The 26,661-nt window shown below is 36.9% G+C and overlaps 5 protein-coding genes across 5 annotated transcripts; all 5 read left to right on the forward strand.

Annotated features, from left to right (window-relative positions):
• Positions 1-4,970: 4,970 nt before the first annotated feature.
• Positions 4,971-6,230, forward strand: NCS54_00881700 (RelA-SpoT domain-containing protein; the record flags this gene model as incomplete). Its single annotated transcript, XM_053154185.1, has 1 exon — positions 4,971-6,230. The coding sequence occupies one exon, from the start codon at positions 4,971-4,973 to the stop codon at positions 6,228-6,230; it is 1,260 nt and encodes a 419-aa protein (XP_053010160.1).
• Positions 6,231-6,705: 475 nt separating this feature from the next.
• NCS54_00881800 (Hypothetical protein) lies at positions 6,706-8,530 on the forward strand (the record flags this gene model as incomplete). Its single annotated transcript, XM_053154186.1, has 5 exons — positions 6,706-7,019; positions 7,072-7,339; positions 7,387-7,785; positions 7,833-8,153; positions 8,204-8,530. 5 exons carry the CDS (start codon positions 6,706-6,708, stop codon positions 8,528-8,530), a joined length of 1,629 nt encoding a protein of 542 aa, XP_053010161.1.
• Positions 8,531-9,646: 1,116 nt separating this feature from the next.
• On the forward strand, positions 9,647-9,855 carry NCS54_00881900 (MFS domain-containing protein; the record flags this gene model as incomplete). The annotated part of the gene is made up of 2 exons (XM_053154187.1): positions 9,647-9,697; positions 9,748-9,855. 2 exons carry the CDS (start codon positions 9,647-9,649, stop codon positions 9,853-9,855), a joined length of 159 nt encoding a protein of 52 aa, XP_053010162.1.
• A 619-nt stretch (positions 9,856-10,474) lies between these two features.
• On the forward strand, positions 10,475-10,876 carry NCS54_00882000 (MFS domain-containing protein; the record flags this gene model as incomplete). Its single annotated transcript, XM_053154188.1, has 1 exon — positions 10,475-10,876. One exon carries the CDS (start codon positions 10,475-10,477, stop codon positions 10,874-10,876), a length of 402 nt encoding a protein of 133 aa, XP_053010163.1.
• A 3,232-nt stretch (positions 10,877-14,108) lies between these two features.
• NCS54_00882100 (Hypothetical protein) lies at positions 14,109-15,602 on the forward strand (the record flags this gene model as incomplete). The annotated part of the gene is made up of 9 exons (XM_053154189.1): positions 14,109-14,204; positions 14,257-14,300; positions 14,353-14,490; positions 14,547-14,616; positions 14,675-14,702; positions 14,757-14,769; positions 14,822-15,248; positions 15,307-15,391; positions 15,454-15,602. 9 exons carry the CDS (start codon positions 14,109-14,111, stop codon positions 15,600-15,602), a joined length of 1,050 nt encoding a protein of 349 aa, XP_053010164.1.
• Positions 15,603-26,661: the final 11,059 nt, after the last annotated feature.

Raw genomic sequence — 26,661 nt, forward strand, 5'->3', positions numbered from 1 at the left:
TTCGGGATTTTGTGGGGACTACGTGACGTAGCCGCGAAGGTCGTAACACTGATGGGGTGGAGATCGTCTCGCAGGATACGGGCTCCTTGAGCCAGCTTTCCTTCCGCTGTCTGCTTCACGACTTCATACTCGCTTTCGTCCTTGCAGGTGATCCTAATATAATGGGGGTTCTTTGGGTCCTTGGTGACCGCTCGGCATCGCCACGTCGGGTTATCTAGCTCGGAACGGACTCCACTTTCTACCATCGCCCGGATCGCCCCGGCTGAGGATCTGTCATTATCTCCATCTGTTCTCGATACGTCGATCGTGTAGTAGAGCGCGTCTTTGGGATTCGGTGAAGCGGTTAGGGCTGAGACCCTAGCACTGTTGTGCTTAGGAAATAGTGTCGATCACGTGATATCGGCGTATGATCATTGGGGTACATCTATCGCGTTTATCGCGATAGTTTCGAGCTACTCGCGGGCTTACTATAGCTCCTCGGTTATCTATTTCTTAATCTCAACCACCTATCTGCCCATTTCCTGCACTAACTCTTCCTGCCTCTTAACAATTTCCTTAAGTTCCCTAGTTATTTCCATCTATTCCTTCAGCGCTTCCTTCAGCCATTTAGTCTCCCTGCGCGACTCGCCTAGGAGGTCTAAGGCCTTCTAAAGCATTGCCCTTCCATCGTTACTGCTGCCGCTGCTCCTTCGTGCTTCGGTCGGTCGGTCGATCTGCTCTTCGGCAGGTGCCGTTCGCGTCGCATATCAGGTGCTCTTTTTCGTTTCTTTCACGGTATCTTCAAGTTATCACGCTATATCTCAGACCTTGCTAGTGGGCTTCACCACGCGACTCAATCGCTTTAGCGTCGAAAAGGGGGTATCCTACTCCACCACGATCTTAGCCCCCACTAGATCCGCTATGACGGTAGGCTAACTAACCTCTACACACACTTTCTAGTCGAACTAACCACGATCTTTTAATTCCCTTAGGTGCGTTTAAAAATATAGTAAGGGGATACTGGGGCTAGGGGTTGGCTGTGCCATAGCCACTAAGCCCCACCCCCTAGAAACCGCGCGCCCCTAGAAACCGCGCACCTTTTTCCCCACCAACACATCAATCTTTAATTATCTTCAGACCGCGATTTCTTATATAATATTGAAGCTATCGCGATAATTCTTATATTTTTAGAATCCCTATGCTAAATTATATTAAAATTGATATTTAAAACGCTCTTTAGGAAGTCCGCGAAGGCATAGCCGTGTGGATTACTACTAGGCGATATAGCATACTAGAGTTAACCCTCCGTGGCCGTATTTCTAGCTCTTAAAGTCATATTATAAGTTATAAATACCTCTAGAAGCTCTTAGTAGAGTAAGAATAGTACCTCGCTGCTTAGATTATAGCCTAAGATGACCTCGGCTTTGCCCTAAGTTATGCCTAAGTTATTAACTTCGCGGGCTATATCGCTAGACTTAATAGCAATAAGGAACCTATTAGGATTTACTAGATAGAGGGTTTTTTATGCTATAATAAAGGTATAAATATATTATAAGGTTAGAGACTTAATTTAGTATAATTTAATAAAGTAATTATTAAGAATATTAAGGGTTTTTTTTTCTTATCTTATTATATTAATTATTAAGGATATTAAGCTAAAAAACTATTATAATATAAATAAAATAAGTATTATAGAGGGACTTAGATATAATAGTCTTATATTAAGAAGGGCAAAGAAGAACTATATAATTATTTAAAACCCTAGCTTAATAGATTAAATTATAATTATTAAGTATATCTTAGCTATAAAGAAAGTATTAATATTATTAGTTATTTATAAAAGATAAATAATTTAATAGTCTTAGTTTCTTAAAGACCTTTATTTCCTTAACTTCTTAAAGGATTAAGACTTTATATATAATTAAAAAGACTAGATTAATAACTATATCGTAACTCTATAGCTTAAAAAGATCTTTATCCCTTAGATAAAGCTAATAAAGGAGGGAGATAAGAGATTACTTATTATTAATAGCTATAATAGTTATATTATTAATAAATTTATATTTAAGTACTTCTAAAATAATATATATATCTTATATCTTATCCTATATTCTTCCTATATTCTTTAGCCTCTTAATCTTACTATCTTTAATCCCCTTAAGTAGTATTATTATTATCTTATATCCTTACTTTCCTTAATCTAAGCATATATACTTATTAGTAAATATATATTCTTATAATATTATTATAAGGCAAAGAAAGTAGAGATAATATCTAAGAATATCCTTATAGGTTAAAAGGCTTTTAGACTTTAGCTAATATTAATTATAAAGCCCTTAATAAACCCTATAATAACCTTATTATTAGAGACTTTAAAAATATTATAAAAGAAGGCTTATTTGCTATCCTCTTATTTTTTTAGGACCCCTATATTATTATAAGAGCTTTAGGCTTTACTTAAATATATCTCTTTAGTATTAAAGCTTAATAATATAATATAACTTTTTATAGGGAAAATTAATAAGAATATAAATTATAAAAATATTATATTAATAAGTTAAAAAAAGGAATTATTACTTTTTAGGCATAAAAAAGAGGAAATAAAGCCTAAAAGAAAAAAGAAATTTCCTTTTAATCCTAATATATACTTTATAAAGGTTCCTAATATTAATAAGGCCTATTAGGAGATATTAAAACTTTTAAAGCCGAGAGAGATATTAAAAAAAGTTAAAAAATAAAAAAAAGTAGATCTATTTTATAAGTAGTAATTAGAGATTATAGGGATATTAGATTTAATCTTCTTATAATATTATTATATTATTAAAATTAAGGTTATTTATGATGCTTGAAATAAGTAATATTCGTGATGATGCGCGGTTTCTGGGGGCGCGCGGTTTCTGGGGGGTGGGGCTTAGAGGTGGTGGTGAATAACAGCGATAGCGGAGACTGTTGGACGTGAGATACCATACAAGCACGGCCCCTGTAATGGCATGTGGAGTTGGAGTTGGTGCTTGGCCGCCAATTGAATCGAGATGGTTGGACAGATGAGGCTACTGCAACGCGATTGGAGACGACGCGATCGGGGCACATGGGCAAATAGTGGATTAGTGAGGGCGCTACCTATCACGTGACCCATCCATCACCTTCTTCCATCATTGCGTCCGAAGCAATGAGGATTATCCTGTTGTAGGTAGGCATCTTTGATAAAGTAGAGTCCAGAATATGGATGTTTTCGACATTTTCCCTTTTTTTTCTTCAAGGAAAAATATTTGAGCCCATGCTCTTTCATATACCTACGTCCGCCCCATCAGGACTAACAACTGCTCGACCCACAATCCCGGCCCCGACTACCCTAAACTCCAGGGACGAATTAGAAGCAGTTCCAATCTTCCACAAGAATTTCACAACCAGAAGGCGACGTGATATAGCGGTGACCGCATCGGTTATCGCTTATCAGAACACCTAAAAGAAAAGGATCGACTTGTTAGTGGCAGTGGGTTCTTCGGTTAAATCATTCCTTTTGACTTAAAGCGCTGGATATCTATACAAGAAAAGAATTAACACTTTGGTCCACGGAGAGGCGCGTGTCACTCTTGGCTCGCCCTATCAAACCATGGTCAACAATTTCTTGTCTCATCCTCCAGCATCATATCTTCAAACTGGCCCGGGTCGATGATTGACTTTGCCGGTTGTTGGAGTCCATCTTGGCATCAGCACAACTGGGCGTATTTCTTTGTAATTCAAAGTCAATATTCGCGGTACCGATATCCGCTTGTCGTGACGCGAGTAAATCCTTCATGCTATGTATGATCAGACTCCCCCACTATTATTCAAATGAGACTATTACAGCAGCTAACTTATTCACCTTGGTAAGGCATGTGACGTTTGTCGTGGTGCAAAAGTACATGGTGCTGAGTGGACGCTCAGGCCTGCTCGAGGGTTGAGTCTCAATGACGATCTGACAACTCACAGAAGAAGTCGGAGGTAGTAGGGCGGCAGAGGGGGGATATGGATCGGCCAAGGACGCCCGCAGGCGAAAGGCATGGAAGTCGCCGAGCCACCACCCATGCCACCCATGTTTCAACCCTCACAGTTTCTGGTTTGTTTTCCATCGACCTAGGTACCACACCGCGTGAGAATAGTGAGGGGTTTGCATGATGAGCTTGAAGTCCAATTGGTCGGACTTGCATGGCAGCTCAGCCGTGTCTCACAACCTAAGCCAATTTGAGCGGACCATGTCCTCGCCTCAAGTGGGCAGACAGCTACGAGAACTTAGATTGACACTTGACATCGAAGTACAACAGGTACCTCATTGCCTTTGGACCCCTCACATCCTCCGTCTGCTCACCCATATCTTGTGGGGTGTTGCTCCGTGGAATGTTGGCTCAGCGAGATTGAGCTTTTCTTGTGCTAACCACAGCCAAGAGGCAATGCCTCAATCATTAGTAGGTGACACATTGTGTAAATATTGAGACGGGTAGAAACATCTTATATGCCTGAAAAATGCGTTTTTCTGCTCTTCCAAAGAACCTGCAAGTTGCTCTTGACGCTGAGATGACCCCTGAGAGAACAAAAGGGTATTAGATGGACCTCGCAGCTGCATGAGTTGTCGCTAGCGGGAGAAGTCGTTGCCGGTGGGAGACCACATCCCGTGCCCAAGTGCCCTTGGTATGGGCACCATTGTGGAGAAATATTGATGTACAGATGACGGGAGGACTTTTAGAGTCATATAATATGCTTGAGGCCATATTTGTGGCCCCTGCTAATTGGTCTAAACTTCCGACGCATATCGTGGCGTAGCTGAAATTCCACATTCGATCAAGAGGCCCTTGCTCCTCTTTTCTCCAGCCCTGGTTTGAACCATTTCCTAAGTTGCCGAGCCTTTAAAAGTTTGTCAATCATCTTGTTGTTGCAGAAAGCACGTTGAACGCGTCTCTTTTCACAATACAACAGATTCTCAGCCTTCCCGACCCAAACACACCTCATTGACAATGGCTCGAAAGTTGCTCACCGACTTTGTCGACAACTACGACCATGGCTTCTACACCCAAGTAGCCGAGATTGCTGAAGAGCGTTGCCGCAAAGTTCTCACCGAAGGTGGTATCCCCGCCATCATCACTTCTCGCGCCAAGCGTCCTGACCGGCTCCTCGAAAAGCTCAAGGGCCGCGATAAAGAGAAGAACTACCAGACACAAGAAGACATCAAGAAAGATCTCGTTGATCTCGCTGGTGTCCGTATCGCCCTGTACTTTCCCAGCCAGCGGCGGGAGGTCGAGCTTTTGATGCTCAAGGTGTTCGCGAATGTCGATGTCAAGAGATTGGCAGGGCATACGTGTGACTCGACTCTGACGGAGGAGGATGGCAAGTACCGGAATGAGTTTGCGGGATACAGAGCGACGCATCTTCGCCTCGAACTTGGGACTGACCGATTGCCCGAGGACCAATTGAAGTACGCCGGGTCCAAGATCGAGATCCAAGTTGCCTCGCTGCTCATGCATGCTTGGTCCGAAGTGGAGCACGACCTCGCATACAAGACCCTCAACGGCGCGCTCTCTGTTGAAGAGGTCCGTATGCTGGACGGTATCAACGGACTGATGAGAACTGGTGAGGTCATGCTTGGCCAGCTGAAGGCGTCCATGGAGACACGCATTGCGAACCAGATAAGGCCGTTTGGAACCCATTTCGAGGTCGGCACTTTCTTGCAGCAGTATGCTCCCCACGACCGTGCCAAAGAAGATTACCGCCTGGGGTCGCTGTCATGGTTCCTCTACGTGCTGCAGCAGCTCAAGATCGACAATCCTCGTGCTCTTGGGGCGGTTCTTGACAGCTGGAAGAGTAATCCGACGAACCTGACCAAGTACCCTCTTGTGCATTCTGTTGTCGGTTACCTTTTCGAGACCAATGAACAAGTCGAGGATCCTTTCTCGTCGCCCTACTCTCTCCAAGCCCTGGATGAAGAGTTAAAGGGCACAGAGACGAAGAAGCTATCGGTCTTGTGTCGCATTCTGGCGTATGCCTGTGAGCCCGACACGCTTGGCAACGTGTCACTCCAAGGACGCGATGATCAGCTTCGGAAGGCGGGTGTTCTGACTGCTGGGGAAGAGCCAAATGTTTCTGAGAACGACGTGACACAGGTCAGGAAAGCAGTGCTGGATCTATGGAATTGGTTTGCGACGAATGAGTCCAAGGAAGCCCGGCTGGCATTGGGCATTGGCCGTTCGAGGGGAGGCAAGCGTGCTTGGAGAAAGTGAAGTTTGTACGAGTCAGTGGCCTTGTACTTGACCATTTGCCTCAAGAACGAGAATCTTAAACTTCACGTTCAGATCCGCACTTGAATGGTCGTGTGCCCAATCAACCCCTGCTCTAGCCACTTGCAAGCTGAGAATACTAGACTGGCGGTGACCTGTTGATCATCTTATGTTTCTAGTTGTTTCTCCGGTTCAAGTGGGGACTCTGATGAGAGCCGGCATATGTTTGAGGTTATTTCTCCGGAGACTACCCCGTAATGGTGCGGGGATGCTGGATGCATGAACTCAGAAACAGGGATGGATGGATGAGGGGATTAACTTCTCGGCCGATCGTCACCCGAGATTGATTGAAAGCCGAGGCTCCGCTGCATCAGTACGAGCGGACCTACACATCTATAAGGTCAATGAACCCGCTGGTCCTAGGCCTTGATGGAGCAAGATCAGGTGCTTCAACGTTCTCACAAATAATCGCTTCAACATGCGCGTCACAGTTTTGGCGCCGCTGGGCTTTGCTGCCTTGGCCTTCGCGGCCCCTTCGGCCCTCAATTCTATGTCCCGAAACGCCCGTTCCCTCTTTACCGAAAGTATGAATTGGATGGATGACTATTACGACCCTAATACTGGGTACCTCTTCGACTTTAGTGCAACGACAGCACTCAATCATGATACTCGAAGCTCTGTCTGGTATGCATTGGGTTTATTAGCACGGAACAAGGGCGATGATGCCACAGAGGCTGAAAAGATCATCACAAACGTGATCCATGCGCAATACGAGGATCCCAAGGACGAATGGTAATTGTGGAAAGCCCTTGAAGAAGGTAGATCACTGACAGAAAGTGAATAGGTACGCGACGTACCAGAAGGAGCCCGAAGAACCCTACGTTGGCAGCCCACACTACCCGGCCAAGATCTACAACTCTTGGGATCCCAACTGGCGTGGCTTTGTTGGTACAACGTTGATCATGGCTATGGAGGAGTACTCTGCCATTATTAGCAAGTCAACTCAGAAGCTGATCCTGCAGTCGCTGTACAATACTACCAAGGGTGATGAATACCGCTTTGGAAATACCGATAACACCAAGGATAACCTGTACCCTGCGTACAGTAACCCGGTGAGCGGGAGAATGGTCAAGGGAAGAATAATGCTGATACCTCCCAGTCAATCATGCGTGCTTTCGTATCAAGCTGGACCGGTCGTCGTCTCCACGAAAAGAACATGACAGCCAGCGGAGAAAAGTACGCAAAAGACATCATCAACCTCTTCAACCGCGCCAACACACTCTCCGAGTTCAACTCGGGCACGTACACGGGCGTTTCGCTGTTCGGTCTTCTTCTCTGGAGCAAGTACCTGCCCGAGGACTCCGTAATGACTAAAGAAGCACCATCTATGATTGAGCATACCTGGGAGGCTATCGGACAGCTTTGGCACCCTGGCATGAAGAATATCGCTGGGCCGTGGGATAGGTCATACGGGTATGATATGAACCGCTACCTTAGTCTTATGGCGCTTTGGTTCTGGACTTTGATTGGAAAGGAGAACTCGTCCCTCATTAACAAGGCAAGTCCTGGATTGATGAGCCATGATTCTGTACTGACCATACCCAGCCTCAAATCATGTCTCATATGGCCGACTATGCCTGGGGTCCTCTGTTCGCCATCCTTGCAGACCACCACAAGCGCTTAATCCCCAAGAAGGTTCTATCAGGCCTGATGAGCTTCTCCGGCGAGCATACCTTCCAGGCCAGCGCGTACTACCCTCCCTTTGACAAGGTTCCCCGCAATATCACGACGTGGCTCTCTGACAAGCTTACCATCGGCGCTGAGTCGTTTGATGAGATTGCTATCGGCGGCCCTTCTCAAAATCAAGAGGCGTTCAATCCCGCCGTGGTCCAATGGGATACTGGCAACGAAATCTCATTCATCTCAGTAAGTGCCATTCTCAAGGCACCCCGTTCACTTGTTAACATTCTCCCCAGCTCTACCCAACAGAGACTGCTCTAGAGACCAAGGTTGGGCCCGGTCAGCTCACCCTATCCTATCCAACTGGCCACTCTAGCTCGATATTCTCTCTTCTCGTCGGCACATTTAAGAGCAAGCGTACAATCTCCGGATGGGAAGACGTTGCAGGCCTCAAGGTCGCCGTCTCTGGAAATGTGAACACGACATATGGTTTATCTTTTGGTGGACACTATGGCGGGTCTGATTCACCGATCCGAGATTTTGAGTTTTGGAACTTTACGTATACTATGCCTGCTGGATTTGTCGGAACGCCCAGCCTGACACTTGATTTGGAGATATCATAAGTTTGGTTCACAGTCCACAGGCAACCCAGGCCAAACGAACATGCTACTGTCTCTCCAATCCCGTATTAGCTGGTAGATTGAGTTGTTAAACTTGTTGGGATGGGAATGGAATTATTCTTGTCTTCAATAACGAGTCTGCGAGAGACCATCAGTCACACCAGCAGAAGACACAGTTATTAATACACGACGGCATCAAACCACAATACTGTAGTGGGAATGGAATTAGTAGTTGTATCTTGGCATAAGATGCTGGCCTGTTTGTAAGTTGAAGACGCCCACACCGGTTAGAGCACCTGTAGAGCCAAGCCCAAGCAGCCCATTCCCCAGTCCTAACCTCTACACCCATGGTTCGGAGCTGGCGACTTATTGGTCGAGTTTAACCATCGCCCATCAACGAGTTCTCTATATTCTATCCTGTCTGTTCAGCATTGCTATAAGATCTAGGCCATGAACCGGCGCATTGAAACAGTAATTCTCTAGACACTGGTGTTCAAAGTTTATTCAGAACCCTTTGAAATTGCACCAGAGCCCAGCCGCTGAATATCCCAACCACCAACCATCATAGAGAAATCCCCCATCAAAACTGAGGCCATGCCACAACAGCTTGTGACAGATGCTGAGGTTGCCATGGCTTGGGGGCACGCACTAACGCCACTTCGTGCCTTGAAAATATATTCCAAGGCTGTTTGGTATGGTGCCTTTGTATCCCTCGCGCTCATCATGGAGGGGTTCGACACCAAAATCCTAGGATCACTATACGCGGTACCCGCCTTCCAAGAGGCCTATAGTGTGCGACAACCTAATGGATCCTATGAGATCTCGGCGTCTTGGCAAAGCGGACTGGGCTTCATCATGGGAGTCACATCTATCTTTGGAATGTTTCTAGGCGGATGGGCTACCGAGAAGTTTGGATTTCGAAAAACCATGATGGCCGCTCTGTTTTCTATGCCACCAATCATTTCCATATTTTCTTCGCGCCGAATCTAGCAGTATTTGCCGTTGCCACTTGTCTCTTCTGTAAGTGTCGAAGCAGCTTATCTCTAGCCCGGATCTGACACCTTGCAGCGTTTCCTCTAGGTATATTTCAGACTGTTACTACGGTATACGCCAGACATTATGCCTGTAGCGCTTCGCCCTTACCTCACTAGCTGCTATTCGCTGGACTGGGTGAGCAAGTTGTATCTTGAACTCCCTGAGTTGGCATTGACAAGTTGTAGGCGCTGGGCCAACTTCTCAACGCGGTCATCTTTCGAGGTACCCTAACTCTGCCCGCTCTCTGGACGTACCGTGTTCCCTTTGCTCTCCAGTATGATCATACATGGTAGAATTGCTTGTATATATATGAGCGAAAAGCCACACAGGTGGTTCTGGCCAATTCTCATCATCATCGGTGTCTATCTAGTACCGGAGTCACCCTCGTGGTTGGTCCGCCAGAACCGACTAGACGAGGCTGAAGCCGCTGTTTCTCGATTGACTTCTGAGCTGGATATCGACACTGAAAAACTTGTCTCCTTGATAGTTTTTACTATAGAGCACGAACGACAAGTCAAAGCGGGTACAAGTTAATTCGCCTGTTTAAGGGGGACGAATCTCCGCAGCACCATTGTCGTCATGGGCGTCTATGCCATGCAGGTATTGACCGGCTCACAATTTCGTGCATTCATGACCTACTTCTTCCTTCAAGCTGGCCTTCCCACCAATCAGTCATTCAACATGACGATCGTTGCGCTAACACTCTGAGTGCTTGGGGTGCTTGGTGCTGTAAGTCTCCATTCAAACCATATCTCGCATGAACTGTCGGTTAACCGTCCATGTGGCAAGTGGGTCATCATGACATCCATAGGCCGAAGAACAATGTATCTCTGAGGTGGCGCCCTAACCACCGCTGTTTTCACGGCCATTGGGGGTATGGGAGTCAAGCTTCACACCTCCTCGTCTTCAACAATGGCATGGGCTATTGGGTCTCTCATTGCAGTGGACGGCTTTGTGGCCACTCTTCTGGTTTTGCCCGTTACTTTCGTCTTGGTGTCCGAAATCCCGTCCTCGCTCCTTCGGAGTAAATCTGTTGTCATTGCACGAAATTTCTACTCGGTCATCAACATCCTTGCCGGCGTAATGACGCCATATATGATCAACCCGACTGCTTGGAACTGGGGCGCTCTGACTGGATTCTTCTGGACTGGAGCTGGTGTTATCGGATTCATCTTCACCTTCTTCATGGTCCCAGAGTCCAAAGGGAGGACCACTGCAGAGATGGACATTCTCTTTGAGCAAAAGGTTCAGGTCCGGAAATTCAAGGTTACCCAGATTTCCATTACTCACATCGATGGAGATGGGCTCCCCTAAATGAGCGTCGTGCGGTTGAAGGCATCAGGTTCTGGCCATAGCATCATCCCCCTAGATAGTACACCCATCTTATTCACCATCACCACCAGGCCTGCTAAGTGAGGTGCGCAAGAATTCCCGGCCAATCTATCTAAATAATAGAGAAATTGCTTGACTTCCTTCTCAGGGCTCCTTTCCTTTCAGGCCAAACTCTGGCATATCAACATAATGCATGCCCCTATGCTTGCCACCTTGGACCCGCCATGATACATTTTGAATAATTTGCCTCTATGCTTAGATGAGTTGGAAGGCACCCAAGTACGGATATAAATATCAATTTGGCCGTATTCTATAATAGAACTTGTGAGGCATCTCTTGAGGTATTACGTATTGTGAGATCCCACTCTCCTAATTCCACAGACAACTACTCCTAATCTTTTTTTGTCGGGAAGCTTTTGAGCTCTTCTCTCCCATTTGCTCAAAAACATCCCGATTTCTGACGTGTATGTGAGCCTCATCAGTCACTTCTGTCCCCAGAGAGTTCCACGTCTGATACAGAGGTTCTTCGAATCTGACGATGTGTCAGGCCGACGAACCTTCCAGCCCAAACCCCATGTCCATCGGTGTTTGCTTTATCTCCAACCGATCTTGCCCTTATCTATAAGCGGCTCTTGCGCCTAGTGATACGAATTATCGGATCGGGGAGTGAACGGAGCTCCGCATTTGCCGAGATCGCCACAGCAGGAGGCAGACTCGATAGAAACACTGGCGAAGCATTCTTTAAAGAATGGGTGCGGAAACGGTCTTCTGGCTTAGTTATCCCATCGAGGGCCGGACTTCAACTATAATAAAGAACACATTGATGGGTGCGGAAACGCTCCACTCATAGTTACTTACTCTGAGCTTGTGTCGCTTTCAAAATCTGTTCATCTCCCCCAGTTCGATCTTGCCCAGGTGACAATACGTAATCCTGGTAAGCAACCTATTGGGTCTCGAATTTGACATAGTCAACCGATCATTTTACTGACACCACTTGGGAAAGTAGTCTCTATTGAACCGATTGCAGCGGTGGCGAGAAAATAACTTCAACATCCAGGCCAAACACCACAATACCTCTTGCTTACGGCGCCGTGATAACAACTTGATCATCATAGGTTGCCATCAAGATGACGATTTCTTATACTTATGAGCGTCATCTTGCCGAACTCGCCGTCCTGCGAGCCTCAACTCTCACGAAACAGGTGCAGTCGACCGTGTGCGAGATCTCGAATGATGATAACTCGCCAGTGACTATCGCCGGCTTTGCGGCTCAGGCGCTTCTCATCGGAGCTATTCGGTCTGCTTTTCCAAATGATGCTGTCCTGGGAGAGGAAGACTCAGCTGCTCTTAGGGCTGACAAAATGCTGAGAAGCAAGGTTTACGAGTTGGCATCATCCGCAACCGACATAGTAGACCCGCTTGCTCGAGATTGCGTACTTCCCAAGCCAAGATCAATGCAAGAAATGCTAGATTTGATCGACCTTGGGGGCCGTGGAAGAGGAGGAGGTAAGGGCCGTGTCTGGATCATGAACCCCATTGATGGGACTGCGGCTTTCTTGAAGGGTCGACAATACGCAGTTTCACTGGCTCTCATAGAGGACGGCAAAGAGGTCATTGGCGTTTCAGGATGCCCGAACATCAGTGCCGAAATGACCCGGGTGTCGGAGGACGATGAGATACTCGCCGAGGAGGAACGGAAGTTGAAGGTCGTCTATGTATGATGAGGTTTCCTTTCATCACGATACTGCGTCTTGGATCTTAGATTGTCATATTCTCGAAGTCGCAGTATGATGCGATTCACTGTCAAGGTCGGGATGTGTCAAGAACGAACTCCTTTGTGATTATGGCGGATGGACTTTGAAGACGACACCAAGACCAGAGGAAAAAAAAACTACGGCACTTTTTCACGTATTTTTCTTCCCTCTTGCATGAACCACTCCCATAAAAACAAAGCCACCGAATCGAACGAATCATTCACCACTCACTCATCGGATCCTTTCATTGATGTAGAGCTTGCTTCCGCCATCGTGATACTGGTGTCACAAAAGTCAAAGAGTGGCTCTTTGGGCTTCAACTTACGGATTGATGGTGTTTTTGACCAATTCTGGTGCTCTGTGAGCCTGTGCGATAAAGAGATGGAGATTTGGCAGTGCTAGAGGAACTCAAGTGTCAACCAGCCGACCCCTTTCAGACAGGGGTGTTCGTGGCACATAACTGGCTACCCTAGATGTTATGATATCATGTGCTAGAAGTATCTCAACGTGAATTGGCTTTCTGATTAGACAATGTCGTAGCATCGGCGAACAGTAAGACTCGGCTAGAGATAAAGAGCCGAGTCTTAGCCAATCACCATTGAATAAAACAGCAACATTTCTGCCCCACGATTGTTGATCCCCTCATCACACTTGCTGGGCTATGCTCTGCGACATACTTCACTAAGATTGTCGCCATGGAGCGCATTCTTGGGCACCCTTCCTTTGCATCGCCCGAAGCCAAAGACGCAATGCAGTGAATTAGAGATATTGTTGATGGTGATTGGGATGTCTTCAATGGAAGGGTGCTGAACGCAGGATATCTTCGGCCACTATTTTTATATGCCATTGAAAGTTTTGACAAGGACCAAACACGATGAGCGGTGGACCGTCTAAAGCAAATTCATAGCCTGATAAGTGGAAGCGATTTCATCGCATCCTTCATTGAGTCGCATGGAGAAGTGCAGGGAATGCAGGGGAGGAGGGTCGCGATGAAAGCGTTTTGCTACCAGAGGTTTGGAGTGCCGCTCCCGTATTTTTAATTATCGGTGGTCACAATAGGTTCAGCCTCTATAACTACTCTTTAGTAATGTATACTTACTTATGTAGGATTAAATTATAAATGACATTCCCCCTTTGTTTACTTACTAAGGATTCTTTTCAAGCTCGTTTCCTAGAAGCGTATAGCCGAAACTCTGGACAAGGATCTAGTGCCAAGCACCTACTTCATCTCCAACACCTGCCCTTCAAATATCAACTGCCCCAGTTAATTCTCGTCTGATTTTAGGTACGTGGCGTGAGTGTTAGTCCGACTTTCTGGCAGCCCTAACCAAGCTGCGATTGGGTCACATGTACCTGTGGCCAGGGATGTTCCCCTCATTAACATTCCACCGCTTGCGAGACTGATCAAGTCATTTATGCCCTCAAGACCCTCACTGTTTTGCTTCTGAGATCAGACAATCATGTCAAACCAACCTGTAGGGTCCGTCACGCCGGCGGATGCCGCGCCCGTAGCCTCATCGTCCGGAAACGAGCCCATCCGTGTAAGCGACTCAGAAGTGTGCCTTGACTGCTCGAAATTACCTCAAACACCGGCTGACATCGTCTCAGAGTGACTCATCCAATGGTGGCGACTCTTCAATGGGCCAAGATACGTTCGTGGCTCTGAGCAGCGGATATTACCACATTTCTGATATAGTATCGCAGTTTGAGCAGTACTGCTTCTGTCTCTTCCAGCATCCTTGAGTATCGTCGACTTCAGGGGCGCACTTATCACAGCGAGAAGTTCGAGTTGAATTATTTTCTTCCCAACGATGACCCCTTACTGGAGTCTTTAGACTTGACGTGCGACTTGAGACTCCACCAAGCTCAATAAGAAGCCAGTTGCTGATCACCTCCAGCCATCATTATCTGACAATTCTCTTGGATGAAGAACTGTTCCTCGCCCCCGTGAAAGAGGAAAACATGCAGGTGGGCGTCCGCAGTCAGTGATAGATCCTTGTACTAGTATTTACACGACGTTGTGCAGCGAGTCCTAGACGTTGGTACTGGGACCGGTAAGTTGCTGAGTCATGTACATTGGAGAAGATCCAGACTGATCAGTTGATAAGGTATCTGGGCCATGTACGATGGTAAAGAACTCTGCAGTTGTAGTTCACCTGCTGATCTACTATAGCGAATTTGCTGATCGATACCCTGGTGCCGAGGTTATAGGCACTGATCTCTCTCCATGCCAACCCCAGTGGATTCCCCCCAACGCCCGCTTTGAAATTGATGATGCGACCTTGACATGGACCTGGGACACAGACCAGTTTAACTTTATCCATATACGTTATCTATTCGGCGCCGTCAAGGATTGGGGCGGTCTCTTCAAGGAGGCCTATCGCTGTTGTGCCCCAGGGGGCTGGGTGCAGTCGACCGAGGCTAATGTCGAGTTCCGCAGTGACGATGGAACTGTCGACAAGGAGCCCAGTCTTCATATGTTCACTAAGCTTTTTCAAGAGGGCGGCAAAGCTTTGGGTCGCCCCTTTTTTGTTGATCATCTGCAGGAAACGGAATTCAGAATGGCGGGCTTTGTAGATGTCCAAGTCATCGATCACAAGGTTTGCAATTTGAGGCCCTCGGATAAATCAAGGAACTAACTGATGTTGCAATTCTTAGCTTCCGGTTGGTGGCTGGCCCAAAGATCCCAAGCTGGCCCAGGTTGGTCAGTTTGTCAGAGCCGCTTTGGAAAATGACCTCGAGGGTAAGAAAGCGGGCTCCCCTATTGCAATGACGTTCTGAGGTCTTACGTATGCTTTGTTCTAGGCTTGACTCTCATGATGTGGCACAATTTGTTACAGTGGCCCAAGGATGATTACCAGTTGTTTCTAATGGGCTTGCGAAAGGGGTTACAAAACCCAAAGGTCCATAGCTATATGACTGTGCGTTATGTTTACGGGCGCAAGCCCGAGTAACTAAGGAACCCGAAGGTCTAGCGGGCACCTCTTTGACCGCCTGGATCCGCTAACTTGGAATGGACTCGACTTTTTGAAGCTGTATCGGAAATTCAAGGAATTTTGGGAATCGATTCCCGATTTCGATGATCGATCTTGTCGCATGGTTGGAATCTTATTCTCGCCACCTTGAATGGTGATCGACGCAAGGAGACCGGGAACCTGGTACGAGCATCAGCTATTATTTTTCCAGGTCCGGTTCTGGGCTCCGTATATCTCGCCGCCAAAGAGTAACATGAGATGCCCCTGGGCCTCGATAGATGACTATTAATGCTGCAATCCCCGGATTCCGCTAGCTACCATCCCGTCGGCTATGAGTGATGAGGAATTTCGGGGTCGTGGGGACTAGGTCTACCAGTCGTGCAAATAAGTTGTTCTTCACAAAGTCTACCGACAACAGATGAAACCTTAGATAGGAAACCGTATATGTTGAGTTCTAGATTTGCCGACACAATACTGCCGGCGACGCTAGAGAAAGATGTAAGGGTACAACTGACAGTCTAGTCCAAGAGTCGCCGCCTATTGCCAAGTTTTCTGCACTGGATATACGCGATGGCCCAGTTGTTTCTGACCTAGAATCTGGTCCTGAACCCAGCTTTGACCTGGTGCCTCTTCCCTCGTTACCCACTGAGTTCTCGGCTCGTGTCCCTGGCGGATCCGCACGCGACGCCGGGTTCGCATCACCACAACCGACGGCCCCAGCACTATCGCCCAACCGCTACCGGCAAGATGGTGATCCGCCTTCCGAGTTCGGCTGTTCCCCTCCATCAACAATAGGCCTACTAAGCTTGCTAGGGTCATCAACTTCCTCCACCCCACCAACTCCGCCATCGTCACCACCATCACCAATCTCGTCTTCTTCTGGGCCAGTGCCATATCCCGACGCAACGAGGCGAAACTGTCACGTACTTTTGGAACCCGCGTCTGCTCTTCTAGACTCACGATGTCAAAAACACATTTGGCAGGCCGAGTCTGTACGAGAGCCTCCATCACCTCGAGAGGGCGGTTCTTTTAGCCCTAGACCCGAGGCAGTTGGATCTGCACTCGTGCTGGCTCCATGTTAGAACTAGTAACTTCGTGACTATACTTAAGGAGCCTTATATTCTCCTCTGGAAGAGTAGTTACAATTATCATCTAGAGGAGCAGCTCCAAATAACCGCTCCAGGAGCACATTCCGCCTCGACGCCATCCTGATAACGCTCAACCGAGGCTTCTTTGATCCTAATTGAAGCCCGCATATCGAGTTAGTATCCTGGTCAATTCTACTCCGCAATGAGTCTAGGGACGATAATGATGACGACGACGACCATTATCCGTTCTAGGTCATGCCGACCGGTGATAAGCTTAGATGCTGCTGTTATCCCTGGGAATAGGATGTGCCTTCTCTTGAACCCAAGAGAGGTGGTTTTCACTATTCGATCAGCAGGTCGATGATTCAAGGCAAAGGTACCGGCTCACTTTGCTCAAAGGCGTCAGTATGCCGTCTGCCATCATCCAGCTTTCTTGGCTGACTTGTTCTGGCAGTCACCATGTGCTGGAGGCCCCGATTGTCTTGGGTCGGAGAGGTTTGAGTTACCACAGCACGTCATGCTAAGGGAACGAGCGGAGAATGAGATGCACGGGTGGAACAATGAGCCGACACGCTACCCAGTCGGCTGGGTTGAGCCAATTAGCTAGCCTAGTCACGCGATAGGCTACTGTTAGGTCTCTTTCGGGTGTCAGCAGGTTGCATTAGTGGCAGCAGCCGGACAAGGCCTCCCCTCTTCTCTTTCTTCTAACTAAGGGTTTAGGCCCTAATCATAAACGGGGTTCAAAATGAATCATGATTTAAATTTTCCTGTTAAATAAATGAGGGGATATGCTTTCCTCGATCTAGCACCGCTCTAAGCAGGGGATATAAGAATTAACCGTCCTAGTTATATCTCTAACCCTAAGGATCGTTATTTACATATATCACGCTAGCCAGGGGCTACCATGGCCTTTGGCTTACCTATAGAAGCAAGAGGGATATTAATTATATCGATTTTTATAATTTATTTTAAATGAAGTAAGAAGGGGTAATTAAAAGCTATTTATAATTCTAATTTTAGTTAGAAATAATATTTAAAGATAAAGAAATAAAAGAAATTACTTGCTTAATTAATAATAATAGCCTCTTTAATAATAAGAAGCTTTTTTATTAATTAATAATAAAAGATAAAGTTATTATTAATTGCTATAGGGTTTTTATTATATTATGCTTTTTTAGTATTATTAGTAATAAGAGATTAACTTAATAAGGCTATTACTACTACTATCTATATATTAATATATACCTTATAAGAAAATATATATTATAATTACTTAAAGGGGATAATAATATATTTAAGTATTTATTTTATATACTATATACTTTATTTTAAGCCCTTTATTAATAATTATAGATTAATATTATTACTTATAATAATAGGTATATGTCACGACCATGACATAGGCCAGGCAGGGAAACATAGCAGAAATACTCTAACTAAGCAAGGGACTAAAAGGACTAAATATCGCTTATATTAGTCCTAAGACTAAATATTAAATATATTAGTCTTACCTTAGACTAAACCTAGAGAATATTAGTCTAAAGAAGTAACTATAAGTATATAAGATATATTTATTATACTTTTTTATATAATAGCTACCTTAGCTATTAATATAACTTAGTTATACTTAATACCTTTAAGTATATTACTAAATATAACTTATATCTATTATTACTTAGACTATACCTAGTACTCTTTATTAATATAAACCTAATATAATTAGTTTATCCCTTAAGAAATATATAATTATTATATATTAATAACTCTTATTTAGTAATATATTATATACTCTAAGTAATACTATTACTATAGCGCCTAATATTAGATCCCTTTTTACCTCTCGCAATAAGCTACTTATTACCCCCTAATAAAGATAACCTATAATTAAGCTAGAAAAACCTAATATCTTAATAAATATAAATAATAATAATAAGAAATATATTATTCTAGCCTTATATAAGGATAAAGTCTATAAACTTAGGAATAAATATAACTATTTAATTACTTACTATAATAACCTCTTAAATAATATATAAAATAATACTAAAATTACTTAAAAATAACTTATAAGTATAAAAGTATTTATAAATAATATATAAAAATGCTTTTATTAAGCTATAAAATAATAATAATAATAATATTAGTAAATAATTAATAAATAATAAAACTAGATTAATTAACTTATTATACTCTAAGCCTAATAAAATAACCTAATATAATAATAAATTTATAATCTTAGTAACCTAATATTTAAATATAATATTACTAATATTACTTATAAAGATATAAATAAAATTATTAAGCCTAAGGACCTAGAGCTATTTAATAGATAAGCTATTTATATTAAGATATTTCTTATATCCCTTAAGGTATATTAATAATATTTCCTTACTAAGATAATTAATATAAAAAGTAAGGTCTTATATATTAATAAATGCCTTATAGGTAATATACTTATTTAATTTAAGCCTAAGCTATATAACTTTCTTAGAAATAAACTTATTAAAGAAATATAACTCTTTTTTATTAAATATAAAAATTTTAAAAATAAAATTAAATATAACTTTAAAATTATTAATAAAAATAATAAGCTATATAGAAACTTAAGAACCTATAATAAATAAAGGCTATCTTAACTTATATAGCTAAATTTATATAAATTACCTTATTCCTTAACTAAGAAATAAATACCCTTTAAATTATATTTTATAAAGGACTTAAAGATAAAGTTAAGGATAAACTCTATAAAATAGAAAAACCTAATAACCTCTAGGATTATATTAATATAGCTATTAAGATTAATAACTAATAATTTAAATAATATATAGAGAAATCTAATAAGAGATAAATTTAAGGTAATAAAAATAATATTAATTAATCCTAAAGGTAAAAATAAGCTAAAAGTAATATCTCTTATAAGACTTATATAAGACTTATAAAACTTAAAATAGCCTAAAAGGATAATAAAGATATTAAGTATTATTATTATTATAAGAAGGGCTATAAGGCTAATAAATATTAAAAGAAATAATAAGATATTAAAAAACGGTATTATTAATTAAAGTAATAATAAAACCTCTTAAAAAATAAAAAAATATTTAAATATAATTAACTAAGATAATAACCCTAAAATAATTATTTATATTACTAAGATATTAAAAATAATATAAAAAGGATATAATAAAATAAGACTTTAACTTAAAGAAGTTATTATATCTTATTAAGTTATTTACTTAATAAAAAAATAAGTTAATAATAATTATATAATTAATAATATTATAAAAAAATAACTTTATAAATTAATTAAACCCTTAAAAGTTTATTAATTATATCTTATTAACCTAGATATATAAAACCTTTTATTAAAACTAAATAATTAAAAAAAAAACCTTATTAATAAATAATAAATAATTATTATTACTTAGCTAAATAGATATTATAAACCTATTAATTATAACTAATACTCCGCGGGAATATAAATATAATAAAACTAAAATATTATATAAATCTATTAATAATAATATAGCTAATATATAATACTCTAAGAAAATAATTATAAAATATTAATTTATAAAAAAATTTATAAATATTATTAGCTTAATATAGCTACTTAATATATCTAATTAGCTAAAAAATAATAAAGTATAAATAATATAAAAAATATTTATATATAAAGATATTATAAAAAAATAATTATAAACCTAAGATAGCTTAAACCTTATTATAACCTATAAGATAACTTATATATAATATTTATTTATTATTAAAATTACTATTAAAATTACTATTATTTATATATTTATATAAGCCAAGATATATATATTATGCATTTAACTAGATAGGTTTAATCAATTAAACCTATAGACCTTTATCTACCTCTAAGTCTAGCGTTAAGCCCCAGCGCTAACTCTTTTTAGGTTTATAGAACTCTAACGCTAACTCTAGGAACTAATCCCTCTAAAACCTATAACGCCGATAATCCTTATTTCCCAATATAGTTACGCTTATAGCTATATAGCTAGATCCTAGCTATAAGACTTCTTTGATCCTCTTATTTAGCGTGGTAGAAGGTATTAATACTTATAACAAGGGTTATAAGCTACGCTGCGTGCTAGTTATATTCTAAGTCCCTAAGGAATTAGTCATCCTTACTAATAGGAACTTACCTTTCCTTTAGCCTTTTTTTAAGAGCCTCTAATAAAAAAAGCTTTTCTTTAATAAAATTAATCTTTTTATTAATATTATTACTAAGTAAAAAGAGGCTAAATAAAAGAAGAAAAATATTATAATTAAAGATCACAAGTTTAATATATTTTAGATTATTAAGGTCTTTACTTAGTATAATGCTTTAAAGGTATTTATTTAATATTCTTTCTTATAGCTTATTATAGGTACTTTTTGCGCCCTTGCGAAGCTTATAAACTTCCTCGCTAAGGTTATCTTAGTCGTATTAGAAGGTATGCCGATAGGTATTAGCTGTATTACTTTGATCGCTTAGTTAAAGGTCTCTATGGAAAGCCATCGCGATTGTTGATGTGTTGTTGATTAGTTAACTGGTTGGTTGATTAGTTGGTTGTGGTTGAACCTCCTCTTAAGAGGATAATGGAAGCGTGATCCCTTAAGATTTTGACCTCTTTGAGTGGTCGAGAATTATAAGGGCGATTAGAAGGTTGGCGTTGGGGGGGAGAGCTACTCCGTGAACGGGTTAGATTTTAACCTCTTTAGTTAGTTAAGATGTAAGCTATTTATTATAAATAGAGCTAGCTTTAGTGTATTATTAAAGCTATTAATGATTACGTAGATAAACCTTATTAATTTAAGCCTATTAAGACCTCTAGCTTTGGGTATAGAGCCTTTATTATTAAAATTACTAAGATATTAATTATAATACTTTAATCCCTATTTTAGGTAGTATAAAGTTAAATAATAATATAATATTTATATATTTATAATATAAAAAAATCTCTTAAGTATTATATAAGGATTATTACTATAATATATATATTATAAATAAATAAGAAATAATTATTTTTTAATTTAATTATCTTAGCTTAATATTAAGCCTTACTTAGCTTATAAAACCTTTTAATATAAGGTAAAAGAATAATATAAAGGACTTAGTATTACTATGCTATGGTTTTATTTAACTAAAGAGGGAGCTATTAGCCTAGAATAATAGATTATTATTATAACATAGTAAGCTATAATAAAATAAGAGGAAATACCTAATAGAAGCTACCTTAATATAAAAGCTATATTATATTATAGAGAAATATACTTATAATATAAATAATAAGTCTTAATTACTTATAAATAAATAAAATAAATAATAAAAAAAGGATTTAATTTCTTAATTTACTAAGGAAATACTATTAATAAGAAATAATATAAAGGTATTTAGTTATACCTTAGAAGAGATTATAAACCTATAGATAAGGCCTTATAAGAATATATTAATTATATCTAATATAAAAACTTTAATAAAATCTACTTAGAAACTTAATAACTAAGATATACTTATAATAATAATAAAATTATAAAATAAAGTTATTAAAAATAGATTAATAGCTAAGTAAATAACTATAATTATAAAGCTTATATAAATAATAAATATAAGTTTAATTATTATAGCTATATAATATTACAAAACTAAATACCTTATTTAATATAAGGTAATAAATAAATAAATATAAGAATATATTACCCTAAAAGGCCTTATATTCTATAAATAAAGTATATAAGTAATAATACTTAGAACTAAAAGTATAAATTAAAAGAGAATAATTAAATATTTTAGTAAATAATAAAGCTAAGTAGAATTACTTTAATCTAATAATAGCTAATAAGCTTAAGTTATTATAGAGATATAAATAAATACCTTATGTAGTTATTAACCTAGAAGGAACCCCTTTTAATTATAATAATAGTATTATTAATAATAAGATTAATTATTTTAAAGTTTTTATTAAAAGAAAAAACTAAGGGATATTATTTAATATTATATTAAATAAATAATATAATCTTATATTTAAGTACTTATAATTATAATACTATAACTTATATTTTAATTAGAGAATTAGCTAGGTATTTTCTTTTAATAATAAGATACTCTTTATAATAAATAATAACTTAGAATATAATATAAGATCTTTAATTTTTATTAAAAATACGAGAGAAGCTAAGAAGAAATAAATATAAGATATTTTTTTACCTAAAGAAATATAATATAAATATTATAATAAATAAAATTAATAAAATTAGTAAATAATTATATATATTATATAATAATTTTATTAATTAGAAAAAAACCTTAAATAAGTTAAAAAGATATTAAAAGAAAAATAACTTAAAAATATTTTATTATAATATTATATTTATAAGAAGCTCTTTATAAAAAAATTTAAAATAAGTTTACCTAAATATATATATTATAAGCTTAAAATTAAATTTATTAATAAAAAATAACTTAACTTTAATAAATTTCTTTTACGTAATAAGGTATAACTATTAGTATTAAAGAAATATATTAAAGATATATTATAAAAAGATATATTAAGAAAAATAAGTTATTTATTAAATACCTTATTATATTTATCTTAAAAAAAATAAAAAGCTTTAATTTTATATTAACTTTAAAATACTTAATATTATTATAATTAAGGATTATATATTATTATCTCTTATTAATAAGTTAAAGAATTAACTTTTTAAAATAAAGTATTTTATAGTATTTAACCTTAATAGAGCTTATAACTATAATAGTACACCTTAGCCATTACGCTATAGGGCAAAAGATTAAGCTATAATCGCTATTATAGTAACTATAGTAATGCTTTAGCTACCTATAAAGGCTTATAGTGCTATTATAGGGAACCAAGCTATAAAAATAACCTTATTTAAATTAAAAAAAATATAAATAAAAAATTACTTTTTATACTAAGTATAAACTATTTAAGTACTTTATTATACCTTTTAGACTTATTAATATACTTATTATATTTTAATAAATAATTAATAATATATTATAAGAATATTTTAATATATTTATTATATATTACTTAGATATTATTTTTTTTTAAAATAAAAGAAAAATATATAAAATATATCTATAAGGTATTATAAATATTATAAGATATTAACTTATTAATAAAACCTAAGAAAAATAAATTCTATACCTTAGAAGTAAAATTCCTTAGATATATTATTTTATATAATAAGATATATATAAACCCTAAGAAGGTCTTAGTAATTAGGGATTAAAAGGAATTAATAATTATTAAAGAAATATAAGCCTTTCTTAGCTTTATTAATTACTATTATAGATTTCTTTAACAATTTAAGAAGATTATTATATTATTAATTAATTTTATAAAAAAAGATAAAATATTTATATTTAAAAATAAAATAAAAAAAATCTTTTATATAATTAAAGAATTTATCCTAAGTAAACTAATATTTAAGATATTTAATTTATCTTAATAAATTAAACTTAAAATAAATACCTTAGATCTTATATTAAGCGCTTAGATTAAATAATAAGATAATAAAGGACTTTTATATCTTATTATATTTTATTTCTATAAGTTATATAAAGTAGAATTTAATTATTTTATTTATAATAAGGAATTTCTTATAATAATTAATACCTTTAAGGAATTTTAATATTACCTTCTTAGAAGTAAATACTAGGTATATATAAATTATAAGAATATTATTTACTTTATAAAAACCTAAGAACTTAGTAAATAATAATTATAAGATATTAAATATCTTTTAGAATTTAATTATATTATTATTTATATTAAAAGAATAAAAAATAATAAAATAAATATTATTAACTAATAACCTAACCTAAATATTAAAAGAATTAAAGTAAAAAAATAACTCTTATAATTTATATAAAAGAAATACCTAAAGTAATAAATAATTATATATATTAAGTAATAAATATTATTATATTACCTAATAAATAAATAAAGAAATAAAATTATTATTAATAATACCCTTAGAAAACTTAGAAAAGTTATAATTAGATAAATAAACTAAGTAAGAAGCTAATAAAAAATAATTATATATTAAAAATATATCTTTAAATCTTAGAAATATATAAAAGAATTTATTAAATATTACTACTAAATAATAAAATATAATAAAAAACTTAATAATAGAAATTTCTAAGAAATAATATATTAATATTTTTATTAAGAAAACCTTAATATAAGACCTAAAAGCTACCTTAACTATAAAATATATTATAATAATATATAGCTAAGAGATAAAGACTTATTAAAATTATATAAATATAACTAAGTTATAGGGACATCTTATATTATTATTAAAAGTACTTATATAATAAAATAAAGAAATTAACTCTTAAAATAAATCTAAGAATATAATATATAACTCTTAGATAATAAGAAAACTAATAAATAATAAATCCTAGATAAATTATATTATAAATTTATATATAAAATATATTACTATTTATTATATAAATACTAAGGAATTAATAAAACCCTAGAATAAATTAAAATAATATTTATTTTTTCTAATATAAAGAAAATTATTATAATAATTATTAATTAATATAACTTTTATATAAAAACTAAGGTATAATATTATAAACCTTATAAGAAATTATAATTACTCTTAGTTATAAAATAACCTTAGGACTTAATTACTATAAATTTTATTATAAAACTACCCCTATTAAAAGAACTAGCTACTAAGAACTTCTATAATAATATTCTTATTATTACAAATAGACTTATAAAAATTTTTTATTTTATACCTTATAGAGAATTAATAATAATAAAAGAATTTATTTACCTTTTTTATTTTTATATTACTAAGATATATAATATATTACTAAAGATTATTATAAATTAAGGATTATTATTTACTTTAAAATTTTTATAAAGCCTTATAAGATATTTAAGAATTAACTATAAACTCTTTATAATATATTATAAAATATAAATAGATAAATAAAATATATACATTAAATATTAAAATAATATTTTTAATATTATATTAATTATAAATAAACTAATAAAGTTAAGAAGTTACTAGCTATATAGTTAGCTTATAATATAGTAATAAATAAAAGCATAAAGATTATACTGGCTTATATTAATTTTAGATTTACTTTAAATGCCTATTAATAAATAAGGGATATAATTATTAACCCTAAAGTAATCCTTATTAGTAACTAGCTAAAAAACCTATATAAAGAAATAAAAATAATACTTAAATTTATTAGAAATAAGATAATAAACTATATTAATAAGAAAAAAATTAAGGAATTAATCTTCTTAGAGGGAAATATAATTTATCTTATAATAAAAAATATTAAAATAAAATAATAAAATAAAAAACTTAATTATAAATATATTAAATTATATAAAATTAAATAAAAAATCTTAGAAAATAATTATAAATTAGACTTATTACTAAAAGTTAAGCTCTATCTAATTATTTGTATTTTATTACTTAAATTAATAGAAAATATTATCTAAGTTAAGACTAGAAATAAACTAAAAACTAAAGTTAATAAACTAAAAGAATATATTATAGAAGCTATTTTTAATATAAATAAAATTAATAATAAAATAATATATTTTATTAAATTAAAAAATTACCTTAACTCTAAAAATATATAAAAACCCCTAAAATATCTTATTAATATATAATACCTTCTAAAGGACTTTTATTAATAATATTAAAAGAGAAAATAAACTTAAGGCTAATAATACTCTAGTTAATAATATCTATAGCACCTATAAACTATGCAGTGATTATAGCCTCTAACTCTGCCTTCTTAGTTGCCTCTAGCTTATCTAAGAAATAAAGTCCTTAAATAGCTATCTTAATACCCTTAGTATATAACTAGTATTTCTAGCGATAAAGCTAAGTTAAATAAGCTAAAACCTTATTTATTCTTACTTAAG

This window comes from Fusarium falciforme, chromosome 7 (genome assembly GCF_026873545.1).
Source record: "Fusarium falciforme chromosome 7, complete sequence".
NCBI classification, from domain to species: Eukaryota; Fungi; Ascomycota; class Sordariomycetes; order Hypocreales; family Nectriaceae; genus Fusarium; species Fusarium falciforme.